This window comes from Giraffa tippelskirchi, chromosome 3, assembly GCF_054371585.1.
Source record: "Giraffa tippelskirchi isolate mGirTip1 chromosome 3, T2T-mGirTip1v1.2.pri, whole genome shotgun sequence".
NCBI classification, from domain to species: Eukaryota; Metazoa; Chordata; class Mammalia; order Artiodactyla; family Giraffidae; genus Giraffa; species Giraffa tippelskirchi.
The window spans coordinates 27,997,398-28,018,570 of record NC_137277.1 but is presented as its reverse complement, the minus strand read 5'-3'; the positions used below and the strand labels follow the sequence as shown (position 1 = coordinate 28,018,570).

The 21,173-nt window shown below is 62.1% G+C and overlaps 1 protein-coding gene across 13 annotated transcripts; it reads left to right on the top strand.

Moving 5' to 3' along the window:
* The first annotated feature begins 4,658 nt into the window (after positions 1-4,658).
* Positions 4,659-20,750, top strand: SREBF1 (sterol regulatory element binding transcription factor 1). Of its 13 annotated transcripts, XM_081583494.1 has the most exons (20): positions 4,659-4,863; positions 12,918-13,349; positions 13,710-13,897; positions 13,982-14,119; positions 14,200-14,418; positions 15,037-15,151; positions 15,325-15,559; positions 15,668-15,683; positions 15,771-15,972; positions 16,085-16,263; positions 16,506-16,767; positions 16,846-17,012; positions 17,150-17,318; positions 17,803-17,911; positions 18,176-18,285; positions 18,393-18,525; positions 18,675-18,840; positions 19,282-19,482; positions 19,583-19,691; positions 19,995-20,750. In XM_081583494.1, the coding sequence occupies exons 1-20, from the start codon at positions 4,773-4,775 to the stop codon at positions 20,222-20,224; spliced, it is 3,471 nt and encodes a 1,156-aa protein (XP_081439620.1). In that variant the 5' UTR covers positions 4,659-4,772; the 3' UTR covers positions 20,225-20,750. The 13 variants fall into 13 exon arrangements, with proteins under 13 accessions (XP_081439620.1, XP_081439619.1, XP_081439622.1 ...); XM_081583493.1 differs by lacking the exon at positions 15,668-15,683 and having other exon boundaries at positions 13,710-13,891; positions 15,325-15,545; XM_081583496.1 differs by lacking the exon at positions 15,668-15,683 and having other exon boundaries at positions 14,200-14,400; positions 15,325-15,545.
* The last annotated feature ends 423 nt before the right edge of the window (positions 20,751-21,173 follow it).

Genomic DNA, 21,173 nt, shown 5'->3' with positions numbered 1-21,173 from the left:
CACCCGGCCTGCCAGAGCTGACCTCTGGCTTTGTCTAAGCAGAGGCAGTGTGGGCCTCCGTGCTGCCAGGGAAGCTCACCCCGCTCCCTCTGCTTGGGGGTGGCAGTCAGAATGAGACCAAGGCCCCATGCCAGGGGAGTCTGGGAGCAGCCTCCAGAGTGTGGGGGCCCCAGGCTCTGTGGACGGAAGGCGTGTCCCCCTGTGAAAGGTGCTGTGGGCCCCGAAAGAGGCCTGCTCTGTGTCCCTGTTCAGTTCAGTTCAGTCACTCAGTCATGTCCGACTCTTTGTGACCCCATGGACTGCAGAACGCCAGGCCTCCCTGTCCATCACCAACTCCCGGAGCTTACTCAAACTCATGTCCATCAAGTCAGTGATGCCATCCAACCATCTCATCCTCTGTCATCCTCTTCTCCTCCCGCCTTCAATCTTTCCCAGCGTCAGGGTCTTTTCCAATGAGTCAGTTCTTTGCATCAGGTGGCCAAAGTATTGGAGCTTCAGCTTCAGCATCAGTCCTACCAATGAATATTCAGGACTGATTTCCTTTAGGATGGACTGGTTTGATCTCCTTGCAGTCCAACTGACTCTCAAGAGTCTTCAACACCACAGTTCAAAAGCATCAGTTCTTCGGCACTCAGCTTTCTTTATAGTCCAACTCTCACATCCATACATGACTACTGGAAAAACCATACCTTTGACTAGACAGACCTTTGTTGACAAAGTAATGTCTGCTTTTTAATATGCTGTCTAGGTGGGTCATAGCTTTTCTTCCAAGGAGCAAGCGTCTTTTAATTTCATGGCTGCAGTCACCATCTGCAGTGATTTTGGAGCCCCCCAAAATAAAGTCTGTCACTGTTGCCATTGTTTCCCCATCTATTTGCCATAAAGTGATGGTACTAGATGCGATGATCTTAGTTTTCCGAATGTTGAGTTTTAAGCCAACATTTTCACTCTCCTCTTTCACTTTCATCAAGAGGCTCTTTAGTTCTTCTTCGCTTTCTGCCTAAGGGTGGTGTCATCTGTGTATCTGAGGTTATTGTCGTGTGTCCCTGAGTGGGGTGCAAAGTGGGGTGACCCTGAGATATCACCGTGGATGTGCCAGGATCCCATGGCGAGCCTGTGGGGTGCCAGATTGGCCAGGAGGGGAGGGGCAGCTCCAGTCCAGTTCTCAGAATTAAGGACACTTTGCAGCCAGGAAGCCCTGGAGCCCTCTTCCAGGGCCTGCAGGGCAGGGAGGTCTTGGGGAGCAGCCAGAAGAGGGGGCAGTGTGGGGAGCCCTGTGGGTCTGCTCATGGCCCACTGCCCACCAGTCCCCCACTGAGGCATCTGAGGAGAAGTCCTTCTATAGCCCCCCTCTCTTCCAAGGAAAAGGTCTCTGGGGCCCTGAAGAGGTGGGCATGGACAGACAATAGGCCTTGAACATGCAGGACTCACCCAGAAGTTTGCTGTAGTGGAACCTCTGCCAGCTCTTGCTGGGTGGCCTTCGGAGGGTCTGTGCAGGGGCTCCAGGCCCTCAGCACCACGGAGTCCATGGGATGGGCCAGTCCCTCCCCAACCCTGCCCGGAGCTGCAGGCAGGGTGTCCCGTGATGTGAGAAATGGGGTCAAACGCAGTTAACCCATGCCTCCAGGGCCCTGCCTGGGTGGATTCCAGGGACAGAGGGGACCAGGGAAGCTCACAGGCTGCTGTAGCCCGCTGTTGCTCAACTCCCATTTTTCAAGAAAAGCCAGGAATGCAGCCTTCAGTGAAATGTACACTTGACAATGAACTCAGAATCAGAACCCGCATGTACTTGGATGTAGTGTCAGTTGCTGCCTCACTTTTCCTGTAAGTCTGTAAGCCCCAGCCCTCACTGAGTTCCTGAGGCTGTTCCCTGGCTGGTGTATCCCCAGAGCGGCTCAGAAAGGGCTTCAAATGACTTGTCCAGTACACAGCATAAGCCAAACTGGCATGAGAACACAGGGTCATCCAAGACCAGAACCAGACATGTCAATGGCCACCTGGTTCCATTATGATCAGATGGGAAGCTGGGAGGAACCCAGTGCTCCCTGCAGGCTCTCTGCTGCCTCGGCCACAAGCTGGGGAGGTCCCAGCTCAGCTACTGCAGAATGAAGCACGAACGGGCAGGCCAGGGGCAGGGAGGCTGCAGCAGTGGGGAGGGGTCTGCGTAGCCTGTGAGGCAATGCCCAGTGCCGGCAGCCCTGGCAGCTCTCGAGCTTGCCCCGCCACCTGCCCCTGAGTTCCGGCACCAAGGACATGGCTCGGTCCTGCCTGCGCTGGACACCTGCCCCAACGGCTCTGAACCCACAGAAGATCCCCCTGCACCTCTCAGACGCCCACAGCAGCAAGGAGCAGAGACGAGTCCGGCCTCTCAGGTGGGACCCGGCCGAACGCCGGCTCTGGGCGGGGCGGCGCGGGCGGGGCGCCGGGTCGGTCGGGCGGCGCACGTGACACAGCCGCCGGGAGCCGGGCGTTGACGCCGCGTCACCCCACCCAGGGCCCCGCGCCCATTGGCTGCGCCTCGGGCCGGGGCGGGTCTCGTCCGGCCGGCGCCCCCGCGGCTCCCAGCGCGCGTCCCCGCCGCCTCGCTCTGCTCACCTGTGAAATGGGATGTCGTCCTCCGGGAAGAAAAGGGTTAAAGCGGACGCGCGCAGCTCCGGCGCCCAGTGCGGGTGCGGCACGGCAGCAGAGCCCCTGAGAGGGCCAGGGGAGGAGCGCTCAGAGGACCGTGTTCCCCGAAGAGCCGCAGCCCCAGCCGGCTTTCCCCACCCTCCCCTGGACGCCTGCCTTGCCCGGCTGGTCTCAGGCTGCCCAGTGAAGCAGTGACCTCTTTGGTGGCAGATTCCTCTTTGGTGGCAGAGTCCTCCCCGCTCCCACGACTGGGCCCTACAGGGGGCTTCAGCCAGCCTTCACTTCAGCTGGCTGCAGGTCTCCATGGGCCCTGCTTCATCACCCTCTCTCCTGAACTGCTGCAGTTATGCGTGCATATTGACTGAGCTTGCTCTTTACATATGCGGTAATAGGCGGCTACAAGACAAGCAGGCACGTCTGTCTTGACCTTGACTCCAACAGACTCTGCAGGGTTACAGCAGGAAGGAGTGTTCTCACAGACACCAGAAAGGTGAAGTAAGACGTTCCAAGTACACAGCAAACAGGTGAAAACCCAGACCTGTTTCCTGACTCTAAGAAACTGGTCTTCAGGCTTCACACAGCACCCCCTCCCCTCCCTGGGAAGGGCTATTGGAAATTTCAGGGAACTCCCCAGATTCCCAAGGCCTTCTGGGTGCTTGGCTCCTACTTGGGGGGGGTGGGGCCTGGGCATCAGGATGCAGGGGGCTGTTCCCCCACAGAAGTTCATCTGGAGGGCCAAGCCCCAAGGGTCCCTGAGCAGGGCCACTTGGGAAACAGATGTGGTTTGGAGGTTCCCCCGGGGCCTGGCCATCCCTGTTCTGGGTAATTTTCCACCGCAGCCACTTCCGGGAGGGGAACAAAGAGCCCTACGTGTTCAGGCTGAGCCCCAGGGACTTGGGCCTCCAAGGCCTCTCTTGGCCTGGGCAACACCCCCCCTTCCAAAGTGCACCACAAATGTCACTCTGTCAGAGGGTGTGGTCAGACAGGCTATATCTGGAATCTGAGCAAAGCAGTACTCAGGATGGCTGGATTCACTGAGGAGTGGGAGGTGGAGGTGGGGGTCCAGACCTCTGATAAGGCTCCTTGGCTGCCCCCTACCAAGGGTACCTCTGCTCACTGCTTCCACGCTTCCAGCACCTGCATGTTAGTATCTCAGTCCACTTCATTAGGACCCTCCCTTGGCACCTAGCTCTGCCCCTAATCCACAGGACCCAGGGTCCTGGTCCAGCCCTCTCCCCAGCCTAGCTGTCTCCTCTGACCTGCCCGGGCCTGTCCTGATCCAGGGCAAGGGGGCCCAGGCCCAAAGCACAGACTGTCCCTACTTCATCCCAGCTGCTCTGGGGACAGGGCCAAGTCCTCGTACAGCTCCGGGTGGCTGTGTGAGGTTGTGCTGGTGAGCTCCTGAACTCTGGGTGCAGAGGCCAGCCCACCTTCAGCAGCCGAACTGGGCCCACTAACCCCCAGCCCTTCTGTCAGTCTCACAGCTGGATCTGGGAGGAAACCAGAGTAAGTTAGAGTGGGAAATTCTAGCCTCTTTCAGGCTCTTCAGAAGATCTAAAGAAGGAGGGGCAGGCTCATCTCACAGGCCCAGCCGGCCACCGTCACTAATGTCCCGGTCAGCCTATGCGAGACACCATCAAGCCCCGTTACAGCTGAGGAAACTGAGGTACAGTGTGGTGAGGTAACTGGCCAGAGGGCACACAGTAGGTCTTGGACTAGTTTGTCTTCTAAAGACCCAAATCTCGGAATGAGGTTTGTCGGGTCACTTCCGGCCCCAAGTTCAGAGACATCTGGGACGGACCCAACCCGGGGCTTCCACTCAGCCCCCTTGCTCAGGGCGGGAGAGGCCGGGGCCTGCCGGAGCCCCGCAGCAGTCTGCGCGGGGATGGAACGGCCAGGGGGCGGGTGCGCAGGCCAGACTGAAGCCGCCTGGAGTTCCTCAGGTTGGGCGGGACCGTCCACCCGGGGGCGGGGCTCCTGCAAGGCTCCGCCCAGCCCCGCCTGCCCCGCAGAACCGCCGCCGGGAACCCAGTTTCCGAGGAACTTTTCGCGGGCGCCGGGCACTACCGAGTTCGGGGCGGGACGCGAACGCGCGGAGCGGCTGCGGCGGGCCCGGCGGACCTCCGGGAGGAGGCGACTGCGCCATGGATGAGTCACCCTTCAGCGAAGCGGCCTTGGAGCTGGCGCTGGCCGAGCCGTGCGAGCTGGACGCGGCGCTGCTGACCGACATAGAAGGTGCGTCAGGGCCACTGGGCTCCGCGCGCGGGCGGCGCCGGGCGGGGGGCGCGGAGCGGGTCGGGGCGCGGCCCGCGCCTCTGTGCGGGGCGCCCCGCGTCTCTTCGCCGAGCCCTGCGGGCCTCGCGGTCCTGTCCCCGCGGAGCCGCCCGTGCCCGCCGGGTCCTGTAGGAAGCTCGGCGCTGAGCACGTGCGCCTCTGGGCGCCCCGGCCCGCACCCCGCGGCCAGCGAGTCCTCAGTCGCGAGGCGGCGTTGGCGAGAACCGGGGAGCCGGCATCGCCGAGGCCCCGCCCCGCCCCGGGCTTGACGTCAGCGGGAGGTTACTCTCGGTCGTTCCCTCCGGCCCGAGAGTTCAGCTTGGCGCCCGCGCTCCTGTGCACGCGCGCCGCGGTCCCGCGGACCCTGAAAGACCAGGGCCCGGTTCTCCTAGCTGGCTCCCGGTATCGGTTCGGCACACGTTTATCGAGCGTCTGCTGAATACCAGGCCCGGTCCTAGGCACCAGGGGTTCACAGACCTGGGCTCCCCCTTTTCTTGGAAGCACAAACCCACTCTAAGGAAACCCATAAACAGATATTTACACCTTGTGGTGGAGCTGGGGCAGGGCGAATGCTTCGGGTAGGGCGGTGGGGTGGGACCTGAGCTCAGCCCTGAGAAGAATGTCTTCCCCGCAGAGGGCACGGCGAGGAGTTGGAGGGGCACAGGTGAGACTGGGCAGGTGGGTGGAAAAGGACTTGGCAGGGAAAGGTGGGAGCAGCAGCGCGGGCTCTTACACACCTGGAAACACTGCTCTGGTTGTTCTACAAAGAGGGTGTTGGGGGCGAAGCTGCAGCCAGGCCAGTCAGGAGGCTGTTGCCCACGGTGCACAGAGTACATTCCAGCCTCCGCAAGTTGCCTCCGAGGTTCCTATGCAGTTTCAGCCACATTGGCTACCTTGCATTTGGTTGATGGGGAAAACAAGCCCTGAGCACAGGACCCAAACCTCCCACAGCCTGGATGGACTCATCCATGGAGCCTATGGCCGCCCTAGGGTTAGCAAAATGGACACATCTGAGCCAACCACTCTGGATGGCTTGCTGAGAACCCAGCTGGTAGGGCCCAAGAGTTGCCAGGTCCCCCGGAGGGGAGTTGAGAGGAGGGCCAGGCAGCGTTGACTTGGAGGTGAGAGCCGAACTGGATCCCAGAGGCAGTGGGATGTTAAGTGAGTTGTCTAGGTCACAGCAGAGCATGGTAGAGCCAGAATTCAAACCCAGGGTGGGAGCTCCAGAGCCCACGCTCTTAAATGCTGGTCTTCTATTGTGAGTGTGTGTGTGTGTGACACCGTAGAGCAGGGGACTCAGGATGCTGCTCTATATGGAGGTTTGCTGGGGGCCTGGGAGTGGATCGAAACGGGGTCATAGGTCACACGGCCACCTCCCCATCCTAGCGCAGAGCCTTTGACTCATGAGACGGAGGACTGGCATCAGGGATTCCGCCCATGGCCCTGAGCCCCACCCACCCTGGGCATGTGCCTCGGCCATACTCTGTCATGTGACTGGCACCCTCACCAGGAGCCCCAGGTCCTGTGCTGCAGGCTGGGCCCTGGCTGCAGCGCACGACGACTCTGGGTGGATCCGCCTGCTCCCAGCCTCCTTTTCCTGTTCTTGTTTTGGGGTCCTTTGTGGCCATGAGAGAGGGTATGTGGGAGCCACCCTGCATGAGTGCTGGGGTTGTGTTGATGCCTTGGAGGGCCTCACCTCCTGCTGGTTCATTCACTGCACTATGCTGCTCAGTGATGAAGAGGCGATTGGAGGAGGCTGCTGGTGGGGTGGGCCTGGTCGAGGGGTGGCCTGGGCCTCCGGTGCATAGCTGGAAGTCACGTCTGCCTGGGCTCCCCAGTTCACTCTGTCTTCGAACTTCAGGTGTCTGCCTTCGGCCCAGTCCCTAAATCAACCACAGGGACTTGGCTTCCTGGGCTCCAGGCCAGCCTACTGAAAGAGGCACATGGAAGCCAACCTGCCCCCCAACCCAGGCCTCTCCCCACAGTCTCTCATGCCCAGTTTTCTCCCTGGTGCTGCCAAACATGGGCCCGCCTTAGAAAACAAGCTCAAGATGGCTTACAGCCCTGCTCTGGCCACAGTACATACCTGCTCAGCTCCCTAACCACCATGGCTCCCCAGAGCCCCAAGATGCAGTCCCTTGTCTCAGCGTGGTGTTTGAGACCTGTCAGGTGGGCCAGGCCTACCCTCCCGTGATGAGTCCTGTCCCTCCCTCCAGGCCCTCCCCATGCCCTGGGCACACTCTACCCCTACATGGTGGCCCACGTCCAGAGGTCCTGAGGGCAGAGCCTGGGAGAGGCCTCTCCCCTTGGACATGGCCCCTCTCCATCCCTCTCCTGCCTTGGGTGCCTGGCCCATCTGACCCGGGTGGCAGGAAGCAGAGGCCCTCCTGGTGTGGCCATGCGCTCTCTCCAGGCTGCAGCAGCTGCCCTGGAAAGCTGGGGTGAGGTCATAGGTGGCTGCCCATGAGCCCCTGTGAGTTCCAGCCCTCGCACCTCTGAGGGGGATGGGGAGAAAAGTGCTGGGGGCAGTCCAGGGAGGTGGGCGGGCTGGCAATTGGATGCTACCTTCTGCCCGGTGGTCACCTCACTGGATGCAAACTTCCTAGGTGACCTGCCCAGCCCCAGGTGGGGTCACCACTGGGCAGAGGCCTGGGGTCTGGACTTCGCCCAGCTGATAGGGGCAGGCCAGGTGGCAATGACTCCTGGTCAGAGCAAGTGCCCCTGTCCTGTGTCTTGCCAGCCACAGGCCCCGTGGATGTGCCCTTTGACCCTGGGACCTACTGGGCGTGCACACCTGCACCCGTGATAGGGGAGAGGAGAGCCTCAGAAATGCCACGATCATCCCCTCACTGATATACAGACTGGGGGTGGACATGTCCACTGCCCCCAGCTGCCCAGCTGAGGTGTGGGGAGCAGCAGGAAGGCCAGGCCCAGTGGGGATTGCCTCCCAGGCCAAGAACATGTTGCAGTAAATCCATCTCTAGCTAGCAGAGGAAGGCCCAAGCCCAGCAGGTGTTTCTGGGTCTCTGACCATAGTTGATGGTTTGCTGCACAACCACCTCAGGGCAGCCTCAGAGATGCAAATTAAAGCACCTTCAAGGTTCCAGTCACACAGTTGTGAGGACTAAGGAAAGCACCCCAAAGTAGGTAAAAACGATAAAACCCAGTGCTGGTCATGCTCTGATTAAATGTGACATATTGCAAGGGAGAGTGTAAGGAGGTTTATTGTTCCAGAGAGCAGCCTGGCAGCTCAGAAGCAGTGTGCCAATACACACACTTCAGAGGGGGCAGTGCCAGGGCTGAGCCTTGGAGCTTCACACTGCCTCCCCTCCGCATAGCCCTCTGCATGCACATCCTGACCTGGGATGAGTGGTGGCAACAAGTTGGGACAGAGCCAGGCTGGCCTCAGGGCTCACTCCTGCCCCTGGCAGGCGGGGCTGGGGGCTGTGGGTTCGGGGGGTTGGCAGGCCTGGGTGTAGGTCTGAGGTTCTTCACTTGGCAGTCGGAGGACCTGGGGCACGTGGCCTCCCTCTGAGCCTTAGTGGCCTCATCTGGCTAGAAGGCTCATATTCAGGTTTCCCTGGGGCTCTGGCCCCGGGGCCATCCCATTCCAGGAAGAGTGGGCACCTGCCATGTCCCCGGGCAGCCCCCCACACACAAAGGCAGCCTGTGCCCCTGCTGCACATATGATCGGCTGAGGACATGCGAACCTGCCAACTGTGCTTCTCGGGAGGTTCCAGAAGATGCTGGTGGGAGCAGCAGGGCTGGCTGGCAGGGTGCAAGCCCGCTCCCTACGGCTGCCCTGTGCCCTCCCTCACGTGGCCAGAAGTGGAGCAGCGCTGTTGCTTTGTGCTGTCTGCCACAGACTTTGTGACCTGCTCACAAATCCCTTTCCTGCCCATTCCCTGAGAACTGGTGTTCTTAGCTCAGGTGACAGACAAACGTGGGTTGGAATTCCAGCTTTGGGCTGTCTCCTTGACCCCCTTCCCTCTTGACCCCCTCTTCTGCAGTCACACCAGCCTCTTCTTTGTCTTGACAGAGCACCAAGCTTGCTCCCACCTCAGGGCCTTTGCACTTGCTGCTCCTCCTGCCCGTGAAATCCTTCCTTCCTCCTGGCCCACTGCCTCCTTTCATTCAGGCCTCTACTCAGATGCCCCTTCCACAGAGAGGCCTGCCCTGACTCCCTTTGTTTCTTCACAATGCTCATCACCTGCACCCCCTTCCTCCACAGATGAGTAGATGGTTGGCCTCCCTCACTGGAACAGAAGCTCCACTGGGAGGTCTTCACATTCTGTTCCTACACCCCCAGCACCTGGCACTGGCCTGACATTTAGGAGAAGGCAGTAGATATTGTGAGAGAAACAGATCTGAGCTTCATGGGCCAGGCCATATGGGAGAGGTGGTGAGCTCCCTGTCCCAGGAGGCATGCAAGAAGAGTTTGGGGTGCAAGGCCTTGTGTCAGCTGGATGGGTCATAGGCTCCTGTGATAGTCAGAGCTGGGCTCCTGTGGGGGGGCGTTATGGGGGTCCCCCAAGGATTTGTCATGGCCTCACAGGATAAACAGGCCCGAGAATAAAAGGCCCACATCTGCCTTCAGAGGAGGTTTGAAGGTAGAGCCAGGGAGTGGGGAGAGGGTTTCAGGTTTCCTGTTAGGTGCTGATAGAATCAGGGCAGGAGAGGAAAAAACAAGCCAGGCTTGGGGAGGGGCAAGTGAGCCCCCTGAGGCTGAGCCCATACCTCCCCTCTCCCCATAGAGTCAGTGCAGGAGCCACCCGGGCCTCAAGTCTTAGGTCATGCGAGTGCTTACTTCACCGGCGGAGGGGCCCCACTGTGGGAGCCCTGGCCAGCCTTTCAGCCCCACTAGACTGGAGGGAACTTTCTTAAACTGTGCACCCTGGGGGGGCTTCTCTTGCCTCCTAGAATCCCCTGCTCCAAGGCCAGAGGTGAAGGCTCAGAGAAGGAGAGTGACTTGCCTGGGACTGCACAGCAAGTGAAGGGTGAAGGGAAGTTTTGGCACCCAGATCTGGCTTTAGGAGAGAGAGAGGGGCCCAGTCAGACCATGAGTTCAGGGGGTGGTGGCCCCTCGACACACCACCAGACACCTGCTTTTCACTGCGTCTTCGTTAGATCGCGTCCCCGAGGCCAGCCCTCCTCTTGGCAGCTGTTCCTGACCCTATCGACCATGGGCCTCTCCCTTCTACGTCCTTGGTCTGGATGGGACAGAGCCAAGACATGAGAAATGGGAAACAAAGGGGGCGAGAGAGCATGAGACGGGCAGAGGGAAGGTCAGGAGCAGGTAGGCTTGACGCTGGATGGCCCTGGCCCTGCAGAGGCTCAGGTGTGGATCAGCCCTGGAATTCAGGCCTCAGTGTCTCCCAGTCTCAAGGTACTCAGGTGAGGTAGGAGCCTTGCCAACACCAATGTCTTGATTTGGGGGGGTGAGGGAGGGTGTAAGCACCCACCAGCTGAGGAGGGAGGGATGTGGAGAATTCAGTTGCCCTTGGCACCTGCTGCAAGGCCATGGAAGGACCCGGACAAAGAAGGGTGGATATGTGAGGGAGAGGAGCCTCCTGGAGAGTGAGAACCATCAGGGCCAGGGGGTCTCTGCCCTCAACACCCTATGAGGCTGCAGACACCAAGAAAGGGTTGTGGGTGGGCTTGGCTGCAGTTGGAGGCTGGCCTGAGCCTGGGGGGTCCACTTAGCCACAAAAGCTGGAGCTGGCAACCTGAGCTGCTGGCCAGGCTCTGTTCATCTGTGTAGAACTCGAACCTTACGCAGAAGGGGAGAGGGCCTGAGCACCCCTCCAGAGACCCCCAGAGCCTGTCACCCCAGGACTTCCTTACCTTCTGTCTGAGGGACTGGGGTGCCTGTTGGCCTCCCCGGACCCTGCAGTGAATAAGTGAGTCAGGTTCACCCCGAGACTGCTGGGGGTGGGGGTGTCACTGACCCCGTCCCAGATCCAGGCCCCTCTGCAAAGGGATGTCTGTGTGGGGCTTCAGCTCGGGCTCACGTGTTACTGGTGATCACTTCGGGGTATGGGTTCCCTTCTTCGGTTTCCCTGGTAAGTGACTGTTGCCAGGGGTCCGTGCGGTGGGGTGTGGCCCATGCTGGGGCGGCCCAGGAAAGGGAGGTCCCCACACCCACTGCCAGGCAGCCCTTGGCCTCACTTAAGCACTGCTGCCAGTAACACCTTTACTTGTCCCCGTCGGAATCGTGCTCGTCCCATTTTCCAAGAGCGAACTGAGGCTGAGCGTGGTCGAGACGGGCTCAGGGTATCAGAGAGCCAGAGACTTAGCTGCGGAGTTGGGACACCCCTGGCCAGCCCCTCGTTCCACTGCTTTTCTCTGACTTGACCGCCAGTAACCCCTGCAGACGTCGGCGCCTAGTGGGTTAAGGGCCTGCGTCCGCTAGTAACCCCGGCCCCCATGCGGCACCACAGGGCGCAACCCGAGCCGCGCGCCGTGGGGGTGGGGCGGGGCCCCAGGAGGCGGTGGCGCGGCCGCTGATTGGGCGCGCGCGCTCACCCCATGCCCGGCCCGCGGATACGCGGGGCGGGGCTGGCCAGCGGGGCGGGGCGGGGCCGGAGGCGGGGGCGGGGCCGGTGGATAGCTCTGTCGCTCGGCGGCTTTAAAGTGCGCCGGCCCGGCAGGTGAAGTCTGTTTTCGGAGAACGGCAGGCCAGCTGCCTGGACGCCCCGAGGGGCGACGGGCCCGGGCCGCGGAACCATGGACTGCACGTTCGAAGGTATTTTTTGGAGGACGCCACCCCTTTATTATAGAGCTTTCATCTCCTCAGCGAGGTTCCATCCTCTGTGCTCTGAGGGGAGGTGTACACGCTCCCTGCTCTAAGAGGAGTAGGCACCCCACCCCATGTCTGGAGTAAGGGGGTGGCTTTCCCACATCTGCTCCGCAGGGAAGAGGACCGCTTTTCCTTCTGTCTCCTGGGGCTCCCTTTTGGGGGGCACCTTGGGCTTGACAGACAATGGGAGCCCTAGGTTCAGCCAGTTTCCTCTCGGCCTCAGTTTCCCCAACTATCAAAGGGGTTGGTGAAGCCTGGGGTAGGGGGTCCTGCGGGAGGAAGCACTCTGTGCACTATGACCTGTGCAGACCTGAAGGGCCTGCCAAGTGTTTGTGTTTGAGGACAGGAGGGCTGAGCCTGGCACCCCCCACCCCCACCACATCCTCCACTGTGCTCTCCTGACAGCCTGGGTCGTCCCCTGCAGTCACTTTCCTGCCTGGCACCTGTCAGTAGGAGGGACTCAGGTGACCTTGAGGCCCCCCTCCGTGCAGCTGTCCTGTTACGAAGTGTTTCGTCTGTCCTGTACAGATGTGGAGACTAAGGCCCAGTGAGAGGACACTTTCACCAGAAGCCCAGGCTGGGGGTCTGGGGGACACCTGGGGCTCCCAGGGTTTGCTCACAGGTCCTGCAGAGCACTTTGACCCAGTGGATGACTCCCTCAGTGGGTTAGAGGGCCCTGGACTGACCCAGCCAGGCTGCTGGTTGCCAGCTGGGGGAGAGGGCTTGCGGCCAGGTTGGGCCGCCGCGGGCCGTGTGTCCAGTCTGTATGAGGAGGAGAGTCAGGACAGACGGCGTTGGCTTTCATTGAGGGAAGCCTGAAGCCTGAATGGCCAGTCCCAAGGCTGCTTGGCTGCAAACAGGGCCTGAGCTTGTGCCCAGAACATTCAGGGACACACTGGTTGGCACACATATGGCCAGCAGTTGACTCTGCCCCAAGTCTTGATCTATTGCACGGAGAAATGGGTTGGTGAAGGCAGCTCTGAGTTGAGCGCCGTGGGCCTCTGCTTCGGGGGCCACTGGGATTGTCCAGTGTCACAAGGCTGTTTGATGCACTGGGCAAAGCTCCAGATGTCCCAAGTGTCTGTGAGCGTGGGCTCTTGGGGGTGGCTTTTTGTTTCTGTGGTGTTGCTCCCACGTGTACACTGTGTGGGTGAGGGGCGTGAAGACACATGACAGCTGCTCCACGGCTGCTCACAGCTTTTCCTCTTCCCTGCAGACATGCTTCAGCTCATCAACAACCAAGACAGCGACTTCCCAGGCCTGTTCGACCTGCCCTACGCTGGGGGTGGAGCAGGGACCACAGACCCCGCCAGTCCAGATGCCAGCTCCCCAGGCAGCCTGTCCCCACCTCCTTCCACAATGAACTCCTCACTTGAAGGCTTCCTGGGGGCGACCAAGGCAACACCACCACCCTTGTCCCCTCCCCAGCCTGCACCCACCCCCCTGAAGATGTACCCATCTGTGTCTGCCTTCTCCCCGGGGCCTGGGGTCAAGGAGGAGCCAGCACCCCTGACTGTCCTCCAGCCGACTGCCCCCCAGCCCCTGCCCGGGGCTCTCCTGCCACAGAGCATTGTGGCCACCACCCCACCGCAGTTCAGCTCTGCCCCCGTTGTGGGCTACCCCAGCCCTCCAGGAGGCTTCTCTACAGGTAAGGAGGGCGTGTGGAGGTTGGGGTCAGGTGCTCTTGGTAGAGGAGTTTGCAGGCTTTAGCAGTCAGACCCCCGCTCTGTGGCTGGAGGTGCCTGCTCACCAGCAGTTCTTGGGCTCCTGTGGACGAAGCACTGCCTGCATTGCCTGGGGTCCACACCAGCTGCCCTTCCACAGAGTGGTTCTTGAGTGGGAGGCTGGCATACTTGCATCAGAGCCCTGGGCAGAGCCATCCAGATAGGAACCCATGGCCATAGGGGTAGTGACTCATCCTGGGTCACATGGTGATGAGGACCTGGGGGACGGGTTGGAAGTGGGTTGCGACAGCCCGTGTCCTCAGCCCCAGCCTTCATCTCTGTAGGCACCCCTCCGGGGAGCAGCTCACAGTCTCTGCCTGGCCTGCCACTGGCTTCCCTGCCAGGGGTCCCGCCCGTCTCCTTGCATAGCCAGGTTCAGAGCGTGGCCCCCCATCAGCTGTTGACAGCCACAGCCACCCCAACGGCGGCCCCTGGAGCAACTGCTGTGACCTCCCAGATACAGCAGGTCCCGGTGAGGCGGTCTGGCTGGCATCAGGGAGGTGGTGGCCCTGGGCCCAGACCCATAGCCCACGGCTGAGGCCCCTCCTGTCCTTAGGTCCTACTGCAGCCCCACTTCATCAAGGCAGACTCGTTGCTCCTGACGACCGTGAAAACAGATGTGGGAACCCCCTTGAAAGCGGCGGGCATCCGCTCCCTGGGCCCTGGCACTGCTGTGCAGGCAGCGCCCTTGCAGGTGGGGGGCTTGGGTGGGGTGGGGAGGGGTGGGGTTTGCTCACATGCATGTCCACCTGCTAACTGTGCCTGGCCCTACAGACCCTGGTGAGTGGCGGAGCCATCCTGGCCACGGTGCCGCTGGTAGTGGACACTGACAAGCTGCCCATCAACCGACTTGCCGGTGGCAAGGCTCCAGGCTCGGCGCAGAGCCGCGGTGAGAAGCGTACAGCCCACAACGCCATCGAGAAACGCTACCGCTCTTCCATCAACGACAAGATCATTGAGCTCAAGGACCTGGTGGTGGGCACTGAGGCCAAGGTGTGGGCTGAGGCCCTAACAGGGCAGCTCTGGGGAAGGAGGCACCTGGGAGGAAGAGGAGGATGGAGCTGGGCAGACAGTCCTGGGGCCCCAGCGTCCTTGGGCCTGGCAGCTCTGTTCAGCTGAGCTTCAGGGAAGCCCCGGGTGGCACAGGCTCTTCCAGTTGCTGGGGATTCAGCAGAGGACAGACAGAGATCCTGCTGTTGAGTAGCTGACGTTCTAGCAGGGTGTGGGGGCGCCAACAGATCTGGGTTGGGGTGTGCCAGGTGGCATGAGTGCTGTGCTAAAGAGAAGAAGGATGGGGGAAGTTGCAAACCTGAATTGGGTGGTCAGGGAAGACCTCACAAAGGTGATGCGATGTGTGAACAGAAACCTGGAGGAGGTGAGGGGGTGAGGCATAAAGGTGGAATGATGTTGACAGCAGTCAGCAAGGTGCTCTTATCTGTATCTTACTTACCTGGGCGGCAGGTGCTAGGGGAGGAACGTTCCAGGGAGTAGTAACAGCAGACAGACGCAAATGTCCTGAGGCGGTTGTGTTGTGAAGCAGCCCTGCCCCCTCGCTTCAGTGCCCAGCTCTCTGGCCTGACCACTTGTGCCATCTCCCTCCCACCCCTGCAGTTGAATAAATCTGCCGTCTTGCGCAAGGCCATCGACTACATCCGCTTCCTTCAGCACAGCAACCAGAAGCTCAAGCAGGAGAACCTGAGTCTACGCACTGCTGTCCACAAAAGCAGTGAGTGCTGGTCTCCTACACGCCTGGCCTCGCTTGAAGTTCTTGCCCTGCAAGGGCCCTTCACCCTTTCTTTGGCTTTCCCTGGCCCACAGCTCCCCCAGGTCCTGAGCTCCAATTTGGGGTGAGGTGGGCTATGGAGCTGTCACTCCAACCTGCTCCTCTCTGGGCCACAGAATCGCTGAAGGACCTGGTGTTGGCCTGCGGCAGTGGAGGTGGCACAGATGTGCCCATGGAGGGCATGAAGCCAGAGGTGGTGGACACCCTGAGCCCGCCCCCCTCAGATGCCGGCTCGCCCTCCCAGAGCAGCCCCTTGTCCCTTGGCAGCAGGGGCAGTAGCAGCGGTGGAAGTGGCAGTGACTCGGAGCCTGACAGCCCGGTCTTTGAGGATGGCCAGGTGGGGCCTGCAGTGTTGTTCCCTTCTTGTCACCTAGCAGCTTCCTCCAAGCCCCAGGACTGGGTCATGCTCCTCACATATCCCACCTCCCCTTTTATAGACAGACTAAAGGCAAGGCTGAGGGGTTCCCACAATAAGGTAGGGGGCAGTGCTGACCCCTGCTTCCTGCAGCCATGCTCTCTGGGTCACACCGCCCCATTCTCACTGCCCTGCCCGCCCCCCCAGGTGAAACCAGAGCCTCTGCCCGCCCCCCACAGCCAGGGCATGCTGGATCGCTCTCGCCTGGCCCTGTGCGCGCTCGTCTTCCTCTGTCTCTCCTGCAACCCCTTGGCCTCCCTGCTGGGCAGCCGGGGTCCTGCTGGCCCCTCTGACACCACCAGCATCAACCACCATCCCGGGCGCACCGTGCTGGGTGCCGAGGGCAGAGGTAAGGTGGTAGGAGGGGGGCTCTTGCGGACGTGGATCCCGTCCTGTGGGCTTGGGGCTCTGGATTTCCTGGGTGCCCAGCCTCTGTGTCCCCAGCCTCTCTCTGCCCCCAGATGGCCCTGGCTGGGCCCCGTGGCTGCTGCCCCCACTGGTCTGGCTGATGAATGGGCTGCTGGTGCTCTTCTCCTTGGCGCTTCTCTTTGTCTACGGAGAACCAGTCACCCGGCCTCACTCGCACCCCGCTGTGCACTTCTGGAGGCATCGCAAGCAGGCCGATCTGGACTTGGCCCGGGTAAGCGGCCGGACCCTGGGGGATGGAAGCAGGCAGGGCCGGGACTCTGAGCAGTGCCTGGGAAGGTGCTAGGCATACTGTGGACCTCCCCTGTTCTCCTCACTCCTGTCTACTCCTCCAACTCCTGCAGACCCCTGGGGGCCCAGCCTATGCTGCTGGGGATGGTGTGGTCCTCGCGGGGGGCCCAAGGTGGAGGAGTAGCGCAGCCCCATGTTTCTCACCTGAAAACCCCTCACCCCCAGGGGGACTTTGCCCAGGCTGCCCAGCAGCTGTGGCTGGCCCTGCGGGCCTTGGGCCGGCCTCTGCCCACCTCCCACCTGGACCTGGCCTGCAGCTTGCTCTGGAGCCTCATCCGCCACCTGCTACAGCGTCTCTGGGTGGGCCGCTGGCTGGCCAGCTGGGCAGGGGGCCTACGGAGGGACAGGGCCCTACAGGCAGACACTCGCACCAGTGCCCGCGACGCGGCCCTCGTCTACCACAAGCTGCACCAGCTGCACACCATGGGTATGCGGGTGAGGGCTGGGCCCCCAGGGTTCTGCTGCCTCCACACCAGCCTTGGCCTCACGCCCTCTTATCTTCCAGGGAAGTACTCAGGTGGGCACCTTGCTGCTGCCAATCTGGCGCTGAGTGCCCTGAACCTGGCTGAGTGCGCGGGAGACGCCGTGTCCGTGGCCACGCTGGCTGAGATTTACGTGGCTGCCGCGCTCAGGGTCAAGGCCAGTCTGCCCCGGGCCTTGCATTTTCTGACAGTGAGTAGGTGGTGGCCAGTGAGGGCTCTGTGGGTGGGTGAGGGCTGCACAGAAAGGCACGTGGTTATGGGGGCGGCTGCGGGCCTGCTGGGGTCTCGGCCAGGGTTCAGTGTGACGGCCCGTTCCCTCCTCAACAGCGCTTCTTCCTGAGCAGTGCCCGCCAGGCCTGCCTGGCACAGAGCGGCTCAGTGCCCCTTGCCATGCAGTGGCTCTGCCACCCTGTGGGCCACCGTTTCTTCGTGGATGGCAACTGGGCCCTGCGCAGTGCCCCGAGGGACAGCTTGTACAGCGTGGCTGGGAACCCAGGTGCCTTCTCACCCTGGGCCCGTCCCTGTGCCCACCCCTTTCCCCACAGCTGACCGCCTCTTCCGTCCCCCGTTCTCTTTCCTCATGCCTATCCCTAGTCAGTCTCTTGTCCCCTGCCTCTCTGCTGTCCCTGCCCACCCTGGCCTGCTGCCCCGCCATCTGATGTGGCCATGGGGATGTGCAGATGGGGAGGCCAGCCTGGCTCTATCTCAGCTGGGGCTCTTCAGAGGCAAACAGGAAGACGGGGGGCAGGGGGCTGATTCGGGAGGTGCTCCAGACATCATGCAGAGGAGGTCGGGAAAGGGCGTGCATCCCAGGTGGGTTATCCTGTCCACGGGTGGGTGGAGTGTTTATCCACAAGCTTTCACTTGTCTCAGAGCCAGGCCCACCCATGCCCAGAAAAGATCCCTAGTGCAGGGAGGTGCATGTGCACAGGAGGGGTGGGGCCATTCTCGCCCCTCCACTCTCCCACTCTTCTCCACAGTGGATCCCCTGGCCCAGGTGACTCAGCTGTTCCGCGAACATCTCTTGGAGCGAGCACTGAATTGCGTGGCCCAGCCCAGCCCCAGCCCTGGATCAGCCGAGGGGGACAAGTGAGTGTCTCCATGCACCTCAGCAGGCCAGAGCCCCCTGCCTGGTGGAGTCTGGGAGAGGCTGTGTCCAGGGACCCTGTGGGTGGCCAGAGCCGGGCCACTGTGGCCTTAGGTGCATTTCGGTTCCTCTCTGGGCCTCAGTTTCCCACCAGCCCGGCAGGAAGGGACGGAGGCTCTTGGAGGAGCCAGGAGGCCAGGCTGTGCTGTGTGCGGAGGTGAGGACCCCTGCCAGCCATCCTGACCGCCTGTCCTCTCCTGCCACAGGGAGTTCTCAGATGCCTTGGGGTACCTGCAGCTGCTGAACAGCTGTTCGGACGTGGCCGGGGCTCCTGCCTGCAGCTTCTCCATCAGCTCCAGCATGGCTGCCACCCCTGGTGAGCCCCCTGGCCTCCCCACCTGTGATGCCCTCAGCCCCAGCGCCAAGCAGCTCAGCCTTGGGTGCAACGTGGCTGAGTTTCTACCACCTGTGCCCCTTCTGCAGGCACAGACCCGGTGGCCAAGTGGTGGGCCTCTCTGACAGCCGTGGTGACACACTGGTTTCGGCGGGATGAGGAGGCAGCCGAGAGGCTGTACCCGCTGGTGGAGCACCTGCCCCGTGCCCTGCAGGAGTCTGAGTGAGCACAGGCTACATGCTCGTGCCCCACCCCCAACCCTGCCCCCAGCTTTGTTCTGTGTCCTTGGGGTCCCGCCATGCTCTTCCCATGAAGCTAGAACCAGGGCAGAGGGAGGTCCGACCATGACACCTCTGCCTTGGCCCCAACAGGAAACCCCTGCCCAGGGCAGCTCTGCACTCCTTCAAGGCTGCCCGGGCCATCCTAGGCCGCGGGAAGGCTGAGTCTGGCCCAGCCAGCCTGGCAATGTGTGAGAAGGCCAGTGGGTACCTGCAGGACAGCCTAGCCACCACACCAGCCGACAGCTCCATTGACAAGGTAAGGGCTGGGGCCGGGGGCCTGGCCCATCTCAGGGGCCTTGGCCTTTCCACTCCCTGGATGGTCCCCCTTGGGCTGCAGAAGACTGCAGGGTCAGCCCAACAGCACCAGACTGGGGACCCAGCCGGCCTCGCCTCTGGCTAAGGCTTGGGTCCAGGGAAGAATGACTGCTCCCTCTGGCCTCAGTGTCGTCCCCCAGGAGGAGGGTGGGGTGAACATGTGGCAGGGCCCTCCTTGGAGGCTGCCCCACAGGCCGGTGGGGGCATGGGGGCCTGGAGAGCGGGCGGCCCCGCGGTGCATTGCTGTTGCATTGCATGTGTGAGGCAGGTGCAGTGCCTCGGCAGTGCAGCCCGGAGCCGGCCCCTGGCACCGCGGGCCCCCAGCCTTCTCTCCCACAGCCAGAGGACCTGACCCCTGCCCTGCCTTACCCACCATCCCCAGGCCATGCAGCTGCTCCTGTGTGACCTGCTCCTTGTGGCGCGCACCAGCCTCTGGCAACGGCAGAAGCTGCCAGCACCCACCCAGGCCTCGCAGGGCCCTGGAGGCGGGGCCCAGGCCTCTGCCCTTGAGCTTCGTGGTTTCCAGAGGGACCTGAGTGGCCTGAGGCGTCTGGCACAGAATGTCCGGCCTACCATGTGGAGGGTGAGTGCCCACAGGGCCCTGACTTGCGATGGGGAGAGACATGAGGTGTCTGAAGGGAGTGGGGTCCTGACCTGAACCTCTCCTGGCCCCTCCTGCCCAGGTGTTCCTACATGAAGCCACTGCCCGACTGATGGCAGGGGCCAGCCCGGCGCGGACACACCAGCTCCTGGATCGCAGCCTGAGGAGGAGGGTTGGCCCCTGCAAAGGAGGTGAGAAGGCCGGCTGGCCAGGTGGGAAGGGTCACAGGCCAGGTGAAGGCTGCAGAAGGAGACCGTGAGACACACAGGAGCCTCGGGACTTCGAGGTGGCCCCCGATGGGAGCCCTAATCTGAGGCTCGGGGGACAATGGCCTTTGTGGAGCGAGGGGCAGGCGCGGAAGGGACCAGCTGCACGGCAGCCCAAGATCAAAGGCGTGGGGGCGCACGCAGGAGCGGGCGGCAGGGGCGGGGCCGGGGTCCGAGCCCCACCCCCGGTGTGGCCTGCCCCTGATGCGCTCCTGTGCACGTGCGCAGGCGCTGCGGCGGAGCTGGAGTCGCGGCCCACGAGGCGGGAGCAGGCCGAGGCTTTACTGCTGGCCTCCTGCTACCTGCCGCCCGGCTTCCTGTCGGCGCCTGGGCAGCGCGTGGGCATGCTGGCTGAGGCGGCGCGCACGCTCGAGAAGCTCGGTGACCGCCGGCTGCTGCACGACTGTCAGCAGATGCTCATGCGCCTGGGCGGCGGGACCACTGTGACCTCCAGCTAGACTGCTGCCGGTGGGCCTGCCCCAGAGCCCGGTCTCCGTCTCAGCGGCCGAGGGCAGCGCCGAAGATCCTGGGCTCACGCCCAGTCCACGGACTGCACGGCCCCTGGGGGGCTGGAGACCCTCGGAGACGTCTGCTCCTGACCTGCGGGCCTCCCCAGCCCGCTCCCGCGCTCGGCGCGCGGTGGCTGGGATAGTGCTGGCCCCTGGTGGCCGGCTGGGGGACTGCCGGGGCCTGCCGCCGCCGCCGGATGTCACGTGCTCCCAGTGACACCCGCTCCTGGGTGTTACTGGCCCCCAGTCTGCAGCTTTCCCCCTTCCTCCAGAGAGGAGAGGGGTGCATTTCACCGAGCCCAGGGACCCTATCCCCGGCGCCTCCCTCCCATCTGGGGAGAGCTGTGCATAGTGTAGATCGGAGTGCACCAGCCTCCTGGCCTCCAAGGCTCAAGCGTTACTTTGCCTTTTGCAGACTTTATTTTCATAGGTTGCGAAGTTTTGTACAGAGAATAAAGAATGAAATTATTTATAATCTGGGTTTTGCTCCTTTGGGGAGAGGCTAACCAGAGGGGATTCTTTGGGCCTTCTGTCCCCCAGCACCCAGGCAAAGGCTTCCCGTTCCCACCTGCCCTTCTGTGTTTGGGAGGCCTGGCTTTATTCCCTGCAGCTGACCTGGGCCCTGGCACTCTCTCTCTCATCTCCTAACCCTTAGGGCCCTTGTGGTCTCAGCTTTTCCTTCTTGCTTCCCCTCCCAGCTTCTGCCCCCTTCAGGTCCCAGAAGGACATGTCCTTGGGGATCTGTGGTGACGGGAGGAACTTCAACCTGGGTCTCCCTATGTGTCTGGGTGTGTCACCTGCCTGACCCCTGTCCCCTCATCTGAGGCCACGCAGCTGTGGCAGGGCAGCAGGGGCTTCTCTCCCTGACTGCTCATTCCTGTCCCGGAGCCCTCCCCTA

Bases quoted from the DNA above. Each gene is read 5' to 3' on its own strand.
- SREBF1 (XM_081583490.1), top strand. From the start codon at position 4,773: ATGGATGAGTCACCCTTCAGCGAAGCGGCCTTGGAGCTGGCGCTGGCC. The intron at 13,898-13,981 runs GTGAGGCGGTCT...TCCTGTCCTTAG, and splicing joins CCCAGATACAGCAGGTCCCG to GTCCTACTGCAGCCCCACTT. The intron at 14,120-14,199 runs GTGGGGGGCTTG...CTGGCCCTACAG, and splicing joins TGCAGGCAGCGCCCTTGCAG to ACCCTGGTGAGTGGCGGAGC.